Below are 15,601 nucleotides of genomic sequence, written 5' to 3'. Positions count from 1 at the left end.
CAAAGAACTTTGGCAGATAGGAAGGTAATAAAAACCCACATCCACTAAGATGCTAGGCACTAAGATATATGCTATTTTAACTCAGATGCTGGGAAACTCCTGATTAGATCCCTGGAGCTTGCTGCCATAAATGACTTTGGTATTTAAAAAAAAACTTAAAAAATTAGCATGACATCCTGTTGCATTTATGGAGCTCTCACGACTGTGACCTTTACCCATGTAATTATAGCAGACACTAAGATAGTGAGCTGTGTTGCAGAAAGAGCAAGATTGACAAGATTATATATTCTGGGATGGAGTAAAACCTTGTGTCCGCATAAGGCAATTTCAGCACTTTCTTAATCTAGTATGTCTGTATTTTTTTTCTCTTCTTTGTTGTTTATAGCATTGCTATGGTGACCCTGATGGTAAATGCGTTTTCTTATTTTTGTTTCACTTTCATGCTAAAAGTGATGTTACATTTCTGTGAGTCGCTACATTGTGTTCTTATAGTGGGACAGTTAAGGAATGATAGGGCTATGTTGAAAAATCACTGGTATCTTCATAAGAACATTATTGTTTAAATAAATTGTATTTTTATTAATGTGCATGTTTCTCTTTGAGAGAATGGCACACTTGTGAGGATATCATCAGAGGTATAAGATCCCTCTGAGGTAAAATTGCTTGTGAGCCTGACATGGCTTCTGGAAACTGAATTCAGGTGCCCTGCAGGAGCAGTGACTCCTATCAGTGGCTAAGTCCTCTTCCAGCCCCAAATATATTTTAAAAAATATGTTCATAGTGGGATTCTGGTTTCCAGGTATTAGACTTTTTATTTCACATTTTTATTGTCCATGTTCCAAGGGATGCATACGACTAAGTGGTAAATTTTCTACATTTCCATAACAGCTTTACAAAGATGGTGATTTTACTTGCATTTTACAGATAAGAAGATACAGAAGGGGGTTTTGAAAAAGGAGAAGTAACTCGATAACATTATTAACTAGAAAGCAGCAAAAAATGAGTTTTTAATAAGCCTGATTGATAATATAGATTTTTATTTCTCCATTATGGAGTTTTATACACCAAAGCAGTACATCGTTGAATGAATAAGAGGGCTTGCATTATAAGTGTGATAATTTGAACTTGAATTCTGAGCACCCATATAAAACGTCAAGCATAACTCTACATGTATAATACTCCAGTAGCACTGGGGAACAGAAACAGGTGAATTTTGAGATTCCCATGTCCAGCATTTTGATTAAAATAGCAATCTTGGAGTTGATTGAGAAACTCTGTTTCCAGTCCATAAGCTGGATAGCAATACGAAAAGACATCCACATTCTCCTCTGGCCTCCACAAGTGAAAAACCTGCATATTCACATACATACAGCACATATACATCCACCATACACATGCAAACACACATCCCATACAGATGTACATATATACATAAGAACACACACACATACATAAGAACACACACATTTAGCATATTGCTATATGTTTAGTTCTATCATGTAAGCAGAAGGAGAGCATAAAACCAATGTACTTATATGTACTATGCTGCTGATAATGTGATGTTTATGATTCAAATGTACTACCCACACAGATACACACACACTTGTGTACACATATATGCACATCCATAACAATAATTCTGTGTTCTACCTCTGTGGCTTAGTAGGATTCTGATTTATGGTGTCTACCAATTTTAGTAGTGTAAATGGTACCAATTTCAGTCTATCCCAGAGATATCATTAACTAAGAAATGAAACAAAATAGTAGTATATAAAGATAGATATTTGCTACATGGACCAAAAGATACTCTTCTACAAAAGATACCCACTTTCACTGTTTTGTAGCCTTTGTTCGTTACAATACTGACTTTAAGAAAACTTACTTTATTGTGAGGGTATAATTAGTAACTAATGAAGGCCATGATTACTTTGTGATGAGCATAAAATTCACAGATTCCACAGTCACACTTCCACTTGTTTATAAACTAGTCCCAGGAGGCCACCGGAACATTCTACATTCTCCATGTCCACACTGACACATATTCTCAGTTTTCATTGTTAAAAAAAACCAAACTAGCATCAGATAACCAAGCTTCTTAGTTCAAAAATAAGCAAAGTTTAACTCAGCAAAAGAAAAGGGTAAGGGATATAATTTCTTTTTTTTTTAAAGGGATATAATTTCACCATCAAGAAGCCTGCTCTGACTTGGTTGCTAAAGGCATGCATGCAGTATTTCTCACATGTGTGTCCTCAGAGGCCCTTGCCTTTTGTCTCGCATTGGATAACCTCTTACGCTTACAACATTAAACTTTCATGTATGGTGAGGATGTCAAATCTGACCTGTAAATTCAGATTCATTCCCTTTGTTCCAGATCAAAACATGATGTTAGGGAACACAGTTGTACACTTGGCATATGACAGACACCCAGTTGTTAGCATATAGAAAACACTTCAATTGGTTTCCTTGAAAAAACCCCCCTTACTGTTCATGCCATCTATGTATGCATACTTGGAGTGCCAACTTGGTTTTCTCTCTGTGCATCTCCCATTAGAGTCAAGAGTTCATACAGTATACCTTAGTAATACATTTTATCATGAGTTTAAACCAGTCCTCCCCATCAGTATATTGGAATCAAATGTCCCTTTTACCACCATAGTCAAGCTACCATCAATTATCACAGGATCAAAGAAACTGGCTTCCTTGGTTTTTTTTTTCATTCCAGTTATGTTCAGCTTGCACAAAATGAAAATGGTGGTTCCCTTTGCACTCACCTTTTTATTCAAACACTGTTCTATAAAACACATGCTTTAGCAAAGACATGACAAATACATTCTCCTAGACACACTTAGAACCAACAATATCCTTAATCTTTTTTCTCTAATAAAAGCTAGTTAGACCATTCAATTCTAAACACTAAAATTAAATTTAAAATTTAAAGTAAAGAAGCCTTGATAATCTGCCTTGTGCTGATTCATGTACCGTCAAATGTTATCCTGAGAGTCCAAAATACCTATTATATATGTATATATGTATGTATTATATATGTATGTATGTATGTATAGGGCAATCTAATTGAATGCAACACTCAATGAGACATATTTTCCAAAAATGTGTCAGGTAGGAAGATGAACACACATTCAATCCTATTTTAAGTTAGTTCTCTGAAGACCCCATGCCGGGCAGACCAAGAAGATAAGGTCAGTCATCCTCCTGAGGATAAGGAAGATAGCACATACTTTGTAACCGAGGCATGAACTACAAGCCCTCAGAGGCCACAGTATAAAAATATCTTCCTGAGAAGTTAAGAAAAAAATTACACTCAAATCAGAAAGAATGAGACCTTAATGACTATGGAGGATGCAGTGGTGGAGAGTAAGAAAGCATAACTGGATGCACACATGAGAAACATGGCGACAGGAACATTGTGGAGCCTGTATGAGCTGTGGGACTGATGGCCCATGTATTAGGCATGCTATCGTAGCCAAGAAAATAAGTGCACAATGATGAGAGAGCAAACTTATGATTCTGTAGTAGTGTAATGAACATTTGGCTTTAAAACATGTAAACATACTTATATATCACATGTATACAATATATGCACATAAAACACACACACACACACACACACACACACACACACACACAGAAATAAGCATAATGTTTACATCACGAACCTTCTAGAAGGCATAAAGTAACATCAAATGTTACTATGTGAGTGATTTTTGTCTTCTTCTACATACAGCCTTAAATTTGTTATTTTAGATACGCTTCACAAATTTCAGGAGAAGCTGTACGAAACACTACTAAGAATGATTTCAAATGCTGCTGATGAAATCAGGAAGAGAACCACATACACACTAGTTTCAAGAGAAAAATAAAACAGCAAAACATAGCCTTAACCGAGGGGAAAGAACTCATATGAAATGGAAACTGTGCCGCACTTAAGAAAGTATTGCAGAGGCACCAGAGAATGCAGAGCACTCCCATAGACAAGTGTCAAGCAGAACTAATATTGTTTAAATGGCCATGCTACTGAAAATGGCAGCGATTGATGGTCCAATACAACTTTGATGAAACGTAGTGACACTCTTCTAAGAGCTAGGGGGAAATCCCTCAAATTAATGTTGAAATACAATTTATTCCAAATGGCCAAACAATATTGAACCAACATGTCCTGGCATCAAAGGCAAATAAGTAGAAGAGTTCAAAAGAACAGAGGACTTCCCCCCCAAATAAATGTACACTGTGACAAGCAGTTTGTTTTCAACAAAGATATCAAAAGCATACACTGGAGAAGAGACAGCCCTTTTAAAAACTTGTGCTGAGAAAACTGATATTAACATGTATAAGAATGAGCTTAGATCCCTATCTCTCACCACATACAAGTCTGTTCAAATGGAGCAATAAACTTAGTGTAAGACCTAATGCTTTGAAACTGTTATGGGAAAACACTTGAGACAGATTCAAAAGCAAATACTGACTGAAAGAACACCTAACAGTCAAAAATAAGGCTAATACTTGACAAATAAGACTGCATGAAATTAAAAGGTTTCTGTTCAGCAAAGAAAACAATTAACATAGTGTTGAGACAGCTGGCATAATGAGAGAAAGTCCTGAGTAGCTATTTATTTAACAAGGAATTAAAATCTACAATATATTAAAAAATCAAAAATTAATGTTAAAAATTAAATTAATTAAACAGATAGTTCTCATAAAAGAAAGAGAGAGAGAAATGCTCAAAATGTTTTAAAAGGTTCAACAACTTTAGCCCTTGGAGAATAGTACACAGAGAGTGTATCTCAGTTGGAATGGCTGTGACACAGGAATCAAACAGCCAACATTGGCAAGAATATGAAGAGAGAACCTTCATTCCTTGCTTGTGGGACTATAAAACGTGCAGCCAATATCTGAAAATAAGAATGGAAATTCTTCATAAAGGTGAAACCAGAACAACTCTTCTTGATACAACGAAAATAGTTTGTATCCAAACACTGTAAAGATGCAAGCATAGTATCCACATACCATGGGGATGTACACACAGAATCTGCATACTATAAGGATGCTTACACATCGCATCCACTGTAGCACTAATCACAATAGTCAAGATATGGAACTAATTTAAATGCCAGTACACAGATGAACATCAAAAGAAAATGTGGTACCTAAACACAGTGAGGGCCACTAAACAGCAGAAAACCAGTTTATGGAATCTCGAGAAAAATGTGTAAAACTGAAATTCATTGTGTTACATAATATAGACACAGTAAGAAAAATAATAGATTATTTTCTCTCTCTCAAATATTGGATAGATAATAATGGTGTGTTAGACTAAAGAGATAGATTATATAGATGACTTACAGATCAAAGACTGATGATGATAGATGATAGGTAACTAGATAGATAAATGATTAGACACTGTTACAAATACAGGGATAAATGGGGAAAGGCTATTTGGAGAAGGATGACTGATGGAGAGGGAAGGGGAAAGAGGGGTTATGGTATGTGATTATTTAACAATGTACAAAGACTTTTATGCATGAAAACATGAAAATGAAAGATATTATTTTGTACATTATTTTTAAAATGTAAAGTTAAAAATACTAAATAAAAATTGATGAAAATTGATGAAAATTGATGCTGAAGCATGGAAGACAGAGTCTAAGTTCTCAGGTTACTGTAGCTATCCCAGATCCAAACAGACCGAGTAGAATGAGTAGTGGGCAACGCTCTCTCAGGCACACCACTCCATGGGATAGGCCACGCTCTCTCAGGCACACCACTCCGCGGGATAGGCCACGCTCTCTCAGGCACACCACTCCGTGGGATAGGCCACGCTCTCTCAGGCACACCACTCCGCGGGATAGGCCACGCTCTCTCAGGCACACCACTCCGTGGGATACAAGGAACTCTCTCTCTAATGGTTACAATGGTTAAATGTGATAATTTAAAAAGTATCTGAGGGCCAAATATTTAATCCCAGCACTCAAGTGGAAACAATTGACAGATCTCTGTGAATTTAAGGCCAAGCTGTTCTATGAAGAGAGTTTCAAGATAGCCAGGGTGAGGTAGTAAGACCCAGCCTCAAACAAACAAGCAAACAATCTAAAAGCAAACAAACAATGTGTAGGCTGAGAATGTACTCCATGGAAGAACACTAGCCTAGGTTGTGCAGGGACCTGTGTTCAATCTCTACCTTCTTACACAAAGCACATTACTTTTGTTTTATAGAGAAAATTCTCTTATGACTGATGAGATTGATTCTCTTGTATATAATACATCATGTTATACGATTCAGGACTTAGAACAATATTGTCTTCTAGGTTCCTGCATAGAGATTATGCCCTGAGCACACATAAAACACAATTTCTGTCACTGTTAAAAAGATGAAGAACATAGGCAAAGCATAAACATTAGACAAGCTTTTAATGCTAATCTCTAAAATACAATACTGCTTATTACGTTAGTCTAGATTTATTGAAATTTATCTTAAACAATGGATTTTTTTTATTATTGGTTTTTGAAAAATAAGGAATCTACGAACTGCTTGCTTAAATCCTCTCTGCTCTTTTCTGTGTTAAACTAAGAGAGATAATAAATATTTATTAATTTCAATGACAGGACATACATTCAATACTTGAAAATCAATAAAAGCAACCCTCAGTAATCTTCTCTATATATTCAAGGTCGTAAAAATCCCAGCTCAAATAATTCATTTAAGCAATTGTAATTTGGGTTGGAGACAAAAGCCACATGATCACAGAACTGAGGGCATAGTTTGCAGGAAGTCATCTGTTTCAGATGAGGGTTTGTTTCTGCCACAAACATAGCACTAGGGAAACCAGTTCACCTCAGTTCATTAAGTCCACATCAGAACCGAGTGGCAGTCCCACCAGGGGAAGTCATCAAAAAGCAGTCAGCAGAGTCCATGTCAGAGACAGCCTCTGCACCCTTACTAGAGGACCTACATGAAGCCTGAGCTGCTCTTCTGCTATATCTGTGTAGGAGGCCTAGGTCCAGTGCATGTATGGTCTTTGGTTGGTGCTTCAGATTTCACTAGTCTTTCTGGGTCCTAGTTAGTTGGCTCTGATGGTCTTCTTAAAGAGCGCCTGTCACCTCTAGGTACTTTTATACTTCTCCCCAACTTTCCCACAAGACTCCCTCCATTTTATCCAAGGTTTGGGCTTTGAGTCTCGGCTCTGTTTCGAACCACTGCTATGTGGAGCCCTGCAGAGGACAACTCTGTTAGGCTCCTGTCTGCAAGTATAGCAGCGTATCATTAATTGTATCAGGGGTTGGCTCTTTCTCACGGTGTGGGTTTTGGGTTGGGCCAGGCTCTGGTTGGACATCGCCTCTGCTCTATGCTTATCCCTATGCATCTTGTAGGCAGGGTATGTTTTGGCTCGAAGTTCTGGTGTGTAGGTTGGCGTTCTCCTCCCTCCACTAAGAGTCTGTTCTAGTTAGAAGGTATCCTCTTAAGTCTCCATGATTCCTGCTAATAGGAGTCTCAGCTAAGGTCTCCCTGACACCCTCCCAGAAGCCTATCCTGACTTAGGTCTCCAGCTTGTCACTCAGATTTCCCCTGCCCAGGGTCTCACTTTTTTTCTGCAGGCCTTCTGTCCTCCCGACCTGCTTTCTTCTGGTCTGATTCCACCCTCATTTCTCTCTGAGTTTCCTCTCCTACCTCATTCCCTCTCTTCAAAAACTACCTCTGTCTTCTGCTTTCCCTTCTGAGTGAGATTTAATCATCCTCCCTTGAGTCCTCCTTGTTACTTATCTTCTTTTGGTCTATGCACTGTAATATGATTACCCTGTACTATACTGCTAAAACCCACTTATAAGTGAGTGTATACGATGTTTGTCTTTCTAGGACTGGCTTATCTCACTCAGGATGAACTTTTCTAGTTCTTTGTAGTTGCTTGCAAATTTCATGATTTTTCTTGTTTTTAATAGCTAGGTAGTATTCCATTGTGTAAATGTACCACAGTTTCTTTATCCATTCTTCGATTGGGCTGGGGAGATAGCTCAGCGGTTAAAGGCTAGACTCACAACCAAAAATATTTACTTAATTTTAATGTGCATGTTTTTATGAGGAATGTTACTTATGCTTCCAAAGAAGGTTTGTATCTGTGTTGTTTATGAGAATGTAACACAAATATTTTTAAAAATTACTTAAAATCATTGTTTTTCTATTTTTGTTGTTGTAAATCAGCAGTTATAATTTCATGCTTATGAACCAACCTCTTTGATAATGAAGCATTGCTTTCTGCAAGACTTCTCTGGGATTTTAGACTGAGCTAGTCTCTGTTGAGAGCTGCCTAATCAATCAGTCTGTGAGTTTGGTGTCTGACTTAGGTTCAATGTGATGAGTATTCATGATGGACATTAAAGACAATACTTTAATAGCCATTACTGGTAGCACATGGATTAAAAAGTACCTTGATTTTTGTCCTTGTTTCTGGGACTTTGGAAGCAATGGTTCTGGATGGATGCAACATCTGTGGTGAATTTGATGAGATGAGACTCAAAGGAGGAGGCTGATCACGGAAAACTGATGACAAGCAGAGTTGTACTGTCTCTTTCATTGCTTTCATCTGTGATTCCTGAAAGAGAAGGAAGGGTTAACATTTTTACCTTATTACCATTTCACACATTGGTCTCAGCCTACAATTGCTCCATATAAATACAAACAGGTTTTCAAGTGAAATTTCTTGTCTTGTTTCTATGTGGTGTCTACAGTAGGGTCTATACTCAAACACCTTGTGCCCATGTGGTGGCACAGTGAAGGCTGTGGAGCCTAGGATGAGGGAATGGGAAACTGGGAGACAGGTCTTAGCAGAAATAGCATGACCATACTTATAGCCTGCTCTCTCTCTCTCTCTCTCTCTCTCTCTCTCTCTCTCTTGCTCTGTCACTCTTGCTCTGTCTCTCCTTTCCCTTCCTTCCCTCCTTTCCACTAACTTCTTTCATCTCTTTCTGCTTTCTAATCTCCCAAGATGTGATCAAGCTATTGCTACTGCATCTGAAAGCCATAGATGTGGTCCAATATATTTATGTACATGATGTCATTTTGCATTGCCAAAAGTCTGGATATGCATGGAACTCTTCAAACCATGAGCCAGACGAACTCCTTCTGTCTTTAAGTTACTTTTCTCCATTCATTTGATTGTATTGATAAGAAACATAACTAATTCATAAAATGTATATCAAGATATGGGTTTTCTGCTTCTATAGACCTGACCATGCTGTCTATAAGCCATTGGAACTGGCTTGTAAGAAGATATAAAACAATATGAAACTTCAGGTAAGATAACACTATTAAACTAGAAGCAATATTTGGTAGATAATTCTGGTGATGCTGTGGAAGACCAGTATGCCAGTAGAAGTGAGGACACTGAATCGTAGCTCAGGAGACCTTAGCGGGCAAGGACAATGTCAGACATTGTTCACAGATGCTACCATCCTGACAAATACTCTGGCTATATTTTGCTACTCTGATGAAATGTGCATGTGGGTGAATTAGCAATCATGCTGCGGAAAGGAGCTTGATCATTGTGTTTAGTGAGGTTTCTAATAGGTTTTCAAAGCAGAAAATGCAGCAGAAGGATGTGACATATAAGTAGGTCAGTGAAAAAATGCACATGAGTGTGGTTAAAGTGGTAGGCATGGGACAGATACCAATAAACTGCATATATTAAAAAAGATGGGCACTGTTAAGGTGAAACTACACACACCGCATAGGGACAATAGGAAGGTATATTTAGGTTAAGCCCTCACTCCTAGAAAGTTCTAGGGGAAACAGTACAAAGCCCTTTGAAAGTGAATGCTTGAGCACAGGGAATTTCCAAGGCATCCTTTTGATGGTCTTGGGGCTGGAAAGATGGTTCAGCAGTCTTGTAGAGCACAAGAGCTTGGTTTCCATCATCTATATACAGGCAGCTCAGAAGCATTTAAATTCTGGCACCAGGGTATCCAACACCCCCTTCTGGCCTCTGGCAGCACTGTACGTATGTATAAAATTCATCCTCTCCCCACGGCCACACACATACGTATAATTTAAAAATAAAAATAAATCTTAAAATGAAAGATGGTCATTAGACTTTAGACTTTTGTACAGTGGTGGACATGTTAAAGATTATGTGGATTTTGACATTTCACTGACTGATCAGCATGAGATGGCTGTAGTTCTATAGACAAAAGCTTATAATGGAGGATTTCAATACTGTGAACCTGCAGAAAGCAACATTATTTCCTGTATATATTCTTTACTTTTCTTTTGTACAGTTCACGCCATACATCTAACAGATGAGAGATTAAAGTGCATTTCCAGTTGGTAAATAAATCTCGTGGTCAGAGCAATAACTTAGTTCAGATGCTGAAAGCAATGAAGGTCCATGAAGTAATAATTTCAATTGAAGATTTAAAAATAGGTTTTGATGTATTGTGGAAGACGGTACACCTATATTCAAATTTAACTTAAATTTTGTGTCAAGTGTGTGCTCTCAGAAGGTCCCTGACCACATCAGGAAATCCTCAGCTTAGTATAGTCACACACAAACTATCTCTAAGTATCCCAGTAGAAGTAGAAAGTGCTCTGTACTCTTTGCTTCAAGTTGTTCTGAATGATTTCCCTCCTGAATTTTGTAGTCTACTTGGACTATAGCCTGTACCAGGACCTCTTGTCTTACATCTTGGTACAGTTCTTTGTTGACAGAGACTACGGTCTGACATTTGTCACTATATTAGTGTCATCCTCTTTCTACCACCCCAGTAAATGCCAGTAACTGAACACGCCGGTTTCTGACTCTGAGTGTTGTGTTCACACAGGTCCATCTGACTCTGAGTGTTGTGTTCACACATGTCCATCTGACTCTGAGTGTTGTGTTCACACAGGTCCATCTGACTCTGAGTGTTGTGTTCACACAGGTCCATCTGACTCTGAGTGTTGTGTTCACACAGGTCCATCTGACTCTGAGTGTTGTGTTCACACAGGTCCATCTGACTCTGAGTGTTGTGTTCACACAGGTCCATCTGACTCTGAGTGTTGTGTTCACACAGGTCCATCTGACTCTGAGTGTTGTGTTCACACAGGTCCATCTGACTCTGAGTGTTGTGTTCACACAGGTCCAGGGACAAACAGTGACCCTACAGTACTGTCCGATGTCTCATCATCATACTTGCAGGGTTGTCTATACTGAAGCTTCAGGCAACTATTTACTTTGAAGTTTGCTATGACAAGATGTCCTTTACTGAAGCATAGTATGGCATGTGTAGCATGCTTTCCTCTGGATCTGGAAACATAATTATTCTCTTCTCACACACGTCTTTGTTTATCCTTTCTTTCCTTGCCTCAAACCACTTTTTCCAGTGGTTTTGCCATACACTCTTGACATTGTAAATTCTCCAGCTAAAATGCCCCATTTTTCAATGTACTTGCAGTATACCTAAATAAATGTTTTTCTGGCAACTCAGAATTGATTCATAGATCTTGAGATTCTTTTGTTTATTTTGGTAAAATATACTGACATTTCATTCATTAGAAAGAACATATAGGACTAAGGTGGAAGTTGACGATGGTTTCACAATATTTATGTGAAAGTCAAGGTTATTTGAACATGAGATACAAGATATCTAGCAGGTAAACATGTACGGGGGTGAGAAAAGTGTCATATAAACGTGACAAAGTTGTGAAGAACAATTCTTTTAAACTGTAGTTTCTACCCATTATAGACTGATATAGCCTGTCCACCTGGATCTAGAGCTGTGGCTTTTTAAGTTTCGTATGTATCTTGCTTGATATTTGTTAAAACCAATCTCTAATAATGTGACATACTTTTTATAGCTCTATAAAAGAGGTGACAGAATTATAAAGGTTGAAGACAAAATTTTCATCAAAGAAAAGCAATCTTATCCCATTCACTAATAATACTAATGGATAGGCTTTCTGGGTATTTTCAATATGACAGGCAATAGTCCCATCAGCCTAGTTTTTATGCATATAACACTCAAGTCACCTTTAAAATCTAAGTGGTATGGCTGGCATCTATGAAGCATCACACTGGGAAGATTTGAATATAGCCAATCAATAAAATGGTCACTTAAGCACTTGAATACTGTTCCTAGAGACTTTCAACCCCCAGACTAGCACAGGCTATTAGCAGGGTGTGGGCTCCCTGCACAAGGGTGCATGTGAGAGTGGTGAATAGTGAGACAAGTGAACAGAACTGAAGGTGAAGGAACAGCTCTGCAGTATCCCCGAGTTCTGTGCCGTAAGCCTATTTCTAACCAAACCACTGTGATTGGGACGTGAGCCTGGGTGGTACACACAAGTGTTTGTAATGCACAGAACCATGTTATATTATTCTATTGCCTTGTGGGTCAGAACGTATTATTTCCTGGTGAGTCCATTATATTTGATATGGGAACAAAGACCATGTGTCATACATGTTCTGAAACCTGTAGTATCCAATATAATAGAATCTCACAAAAAACTTTTTCAAAATTGCACAACCATTGATAAATTGACCACTTATATAGTGTCAGATCAGGGAGAATATATAACAAAGAATAATTCAATGGACAGAAATGTGATAAAGTCTTAGAAGTTGGGAGATTTGCTTAGGACCTTGAGGACTCAGTATCTTCTTGGGATATAAGACATTCTTTTAGAGAAAGTGGCAGCAAAGACAGAGAGGATTGCATGTTCCCCTTGGCTGGCTCATTCCAGCAAAGGCAGGCCAGACAATCCCCACGTGTTTTGTAAAAGGCGACAGAGCAAGAGTTGTGCTAGAGCATGATGGGGCAAGCATCACTGGGGAAACCTTCTTACTAAATTGTTCATCCAATGAATTATGCCTGGTCTACTCCACAGAATAAAAGCTAGGCTACACTGAATTATTAAATGTTAATAATTGGATAAATTAATAAGTGACCATGCCAGAGGACTGAGGTTGGTGAGATTTCTGCTTACTTATCTGAATATTTAATTTGTCTCAGAACTCCAAATCTTTTAAAAGAATAACATTAACATTCAGGATATGTCCTCCTTAATTTCCCTATTGTGACACAGTCTACATGATATGCCTGAGATGCTCCCTATGTCAACTGTGAAGATGATTGAATCATAACAAAGTGAAGAAATATGCTCATGAGAGACACAGTCATATCCCTAAACATTAGATCTTTAGCCTTGTCTTTGAACTACCATGTAGTGCCAGGAGTATGGCACAGTATCAAAATATGCACAGAACAGCAGGCTTTCTAAAGTGTGAAACCTGAAAATGTCCAAATGGAACCAGCCTTACATAGTCTCTTTCTTGCCCGTTCCACAGCAAAAAGTCCACAGTGCAAACTGGTAATTAGAAGGCAACCTTCTTTTCTTTTTTTTTCTTTCGTTCTTTTATAATTTTTCTGAGTTCATATAATGAATTTTTGAAGATATAAGTCTATAAATTCACTGTTTTCCCTCTTCAACATTATCAATAATATTATTCATATACTATGGGCATCAGCGTTGACAGCTCTTGAGAGAAGGTGAATACTTTAAGTTTAACCAAGATGATTTTGAGAATTATAGTGCTATACAGAAAATAATATAATGCATGAGGTTAAGAGTAGTCTGAATTGAATATGGAAGGGCATCTTTGTAACTTCTTAATACAACTATACATAAATTACAGACAGATAGACAAATATTTGTAATACAAATAAATATACAGGCACCATGTACCTAAGGTCTATGCCTACATATATACTACATGCATAACGTGTGTGTAATATTTATGTATACAGACTATTACTCTGTATCTATTATCTAGAGGCTGAAACATGTGGTACATAAAAATGTGCTTTGTGGCCATCTACCATATATTTCTCAGAAACCAATTACAACCAAAATATTGATATTTATTCTTTTACTTATTCTATTTGCAATTAATTTCATGTGTTTTGGCAATTATTACTTATAGACAATGGATATTTTATTAATAATTTTTGTGTTTGGACTAGCATTTCAAAATATGACTATACAATATGTATGAAGTTGTACATTCTCTCTTATTGACACTTATTGACAATTATTACTATGTGAAATGTCCTTGTGTATATGTCCAAATTCTCTTATGTGAGGAACAGTTCTAAAGCATAGGCATTTAAAACATAGTTTTTTAAAAAACAACTCAAATACAGGGGGAGGTAATCCCCCTCAGGAACAGTCATAGGGGAGGGGAATAAGGGGAAAATGGGAGGGAGGGAAGAATGGGAGGATACAAGGGATGGGATAACCATTGAGATGTAACAAGAATAAATTAATAAAGGAGAAAAAAAAGGAAAAAAAAAACAACTCAATGTTAATGATTACCTCTATACTGTTTGTACTCATTCATCCAGAGTTAAAACAGCATGTCACATATTTCACATTAAATAAATTTATCTATGGTGCAATGGAATAAGTGTATCAGTAAGATAAGATAAAAATGAACTTCTAAACTCATAGAGTTCAATTAGTTTACTGTGGCAGATGAAAATGAGGAGAACACGGGGTCCCAGGAAGACATCGAGAGTTCTAGAGTTCTGTAATCAGCTACTGTGCGGAGTGTCTAGTACTGCACAGGACAGTGGCTGGCATCAGCAAGCACATCCTATGTTGCTGAAATCAAAGTTGCTATGGCTTCTGGATGGGAACTTACCCTGTCAAGAGCTGCTTTCTCAAGTTCATTTTTGGCTACAGCTAACTTTTGTTCCAGTTCAGTGAGCTGCTGGGCCTGTAACAAGAAAGAAAGGCAATGCATTTTAGTATGCCCTGTAATCTACTCTACACATTTGTCCTCCACTGCAAAAGAATAAGAGAAAAAGAATATAGCCTGCTAGTTTAAATTCCATATTAAAATACAAAGTTACACAGTCATTTGATGTGTAAGCAGAGAACAGAACGACAGGAATAAATTGGGACTAAAGTCTCCTGGGTTGAAACACCTTGGTAAAGACTATCTCAAAACTTCCTTATATTTGTACGTCCTCCTACAAGATGTTTCTAATTTTTAGGGACTGAACTGTATCTCCACAATCTCCTGTGTTAGTATCTGACTGTCTTGTTGACTTTAAGTTTTTATTTGGTGAGAATATAATTAGGATTAAATAAAATGCTCTGTTTGTCTCTGTCTCTCTGTCTTTTTTTTTTTTTAAGTAAATATCACACAAACACTCAATGTGAAGCTACCATCGCCATATCAACAGGCCAGAGGCTGTGCTATCCAAAAACCAAGTCAAGGAGAACCTGAAAATGAGCAATCTAGAGCCTGCAGCTGTGCAGATACGTCTCACGTAAGCTGCACAGTGTGCAATATTTTGTTGTGTTATTCAAGGAGATTAACGTAGCAATATTTGTTTTTTTCTTATTAAGGTTTTATCCCATATTTCTGTATCCTAGCACATCTCTTCATTTCTTCGTAACAGGTCTCTTTAATGAAAGCAACAGTAAGTACTTATTTGAAAGCATATATTCTACAAAACTACCAAGCCAACAGCCATAACATATACACAGAAGAAATGGTGATTTGGAGCATGTCTGTTTCTGATGCTTTTTTTGTTGTTGTTATTGTTTTTT

The 15,601-nt window shown here is 37.5% G+C and overlaps 1 protein-coding gene across 2 annotated transcripts in view; it reads right to left on the bottom strand.

The window, feature by feature from the left end:
- The window catches only part of LUZP2 (leucine zipper protein 2), a 362,411-nt gene that overhangs the window by 37,693 nt on the left and 309,117 nt on the right, over positions 1-15,601 (bottom strand). For both annotated transcript variants that reach the window (XM_084771425.1, XM_084771424.1), the window contains 2 exons: positions 14,685-14,759; positions 8,436-8,600 (listed from right to left, as the gene is read on the bottom strand). In XM_084771425.1, coding sequence (XP_084627551.1) covers positions 8,436-8,600; positions 14,685-14,759 — 240 coding nt within the window. The remainder of the gene's footprint in view (positions 1-8,435; positions 8,601-14,684; positions 14,760-15,601) is intronic.

This window comes from Acomys minous (assembly GCF_964271855.1).
Source record: "Acomys minous genome assembly, chromosome: 2".
NCBI classification, from domain to species: Eukaryota; Metazoa; Chordata; class Mammalia; order Rodentia; family Muridae; genus Acomys; species Acomys minous.
This window is presented reverse-complemented; position numbering and strand designations above follow the sequence as displayed.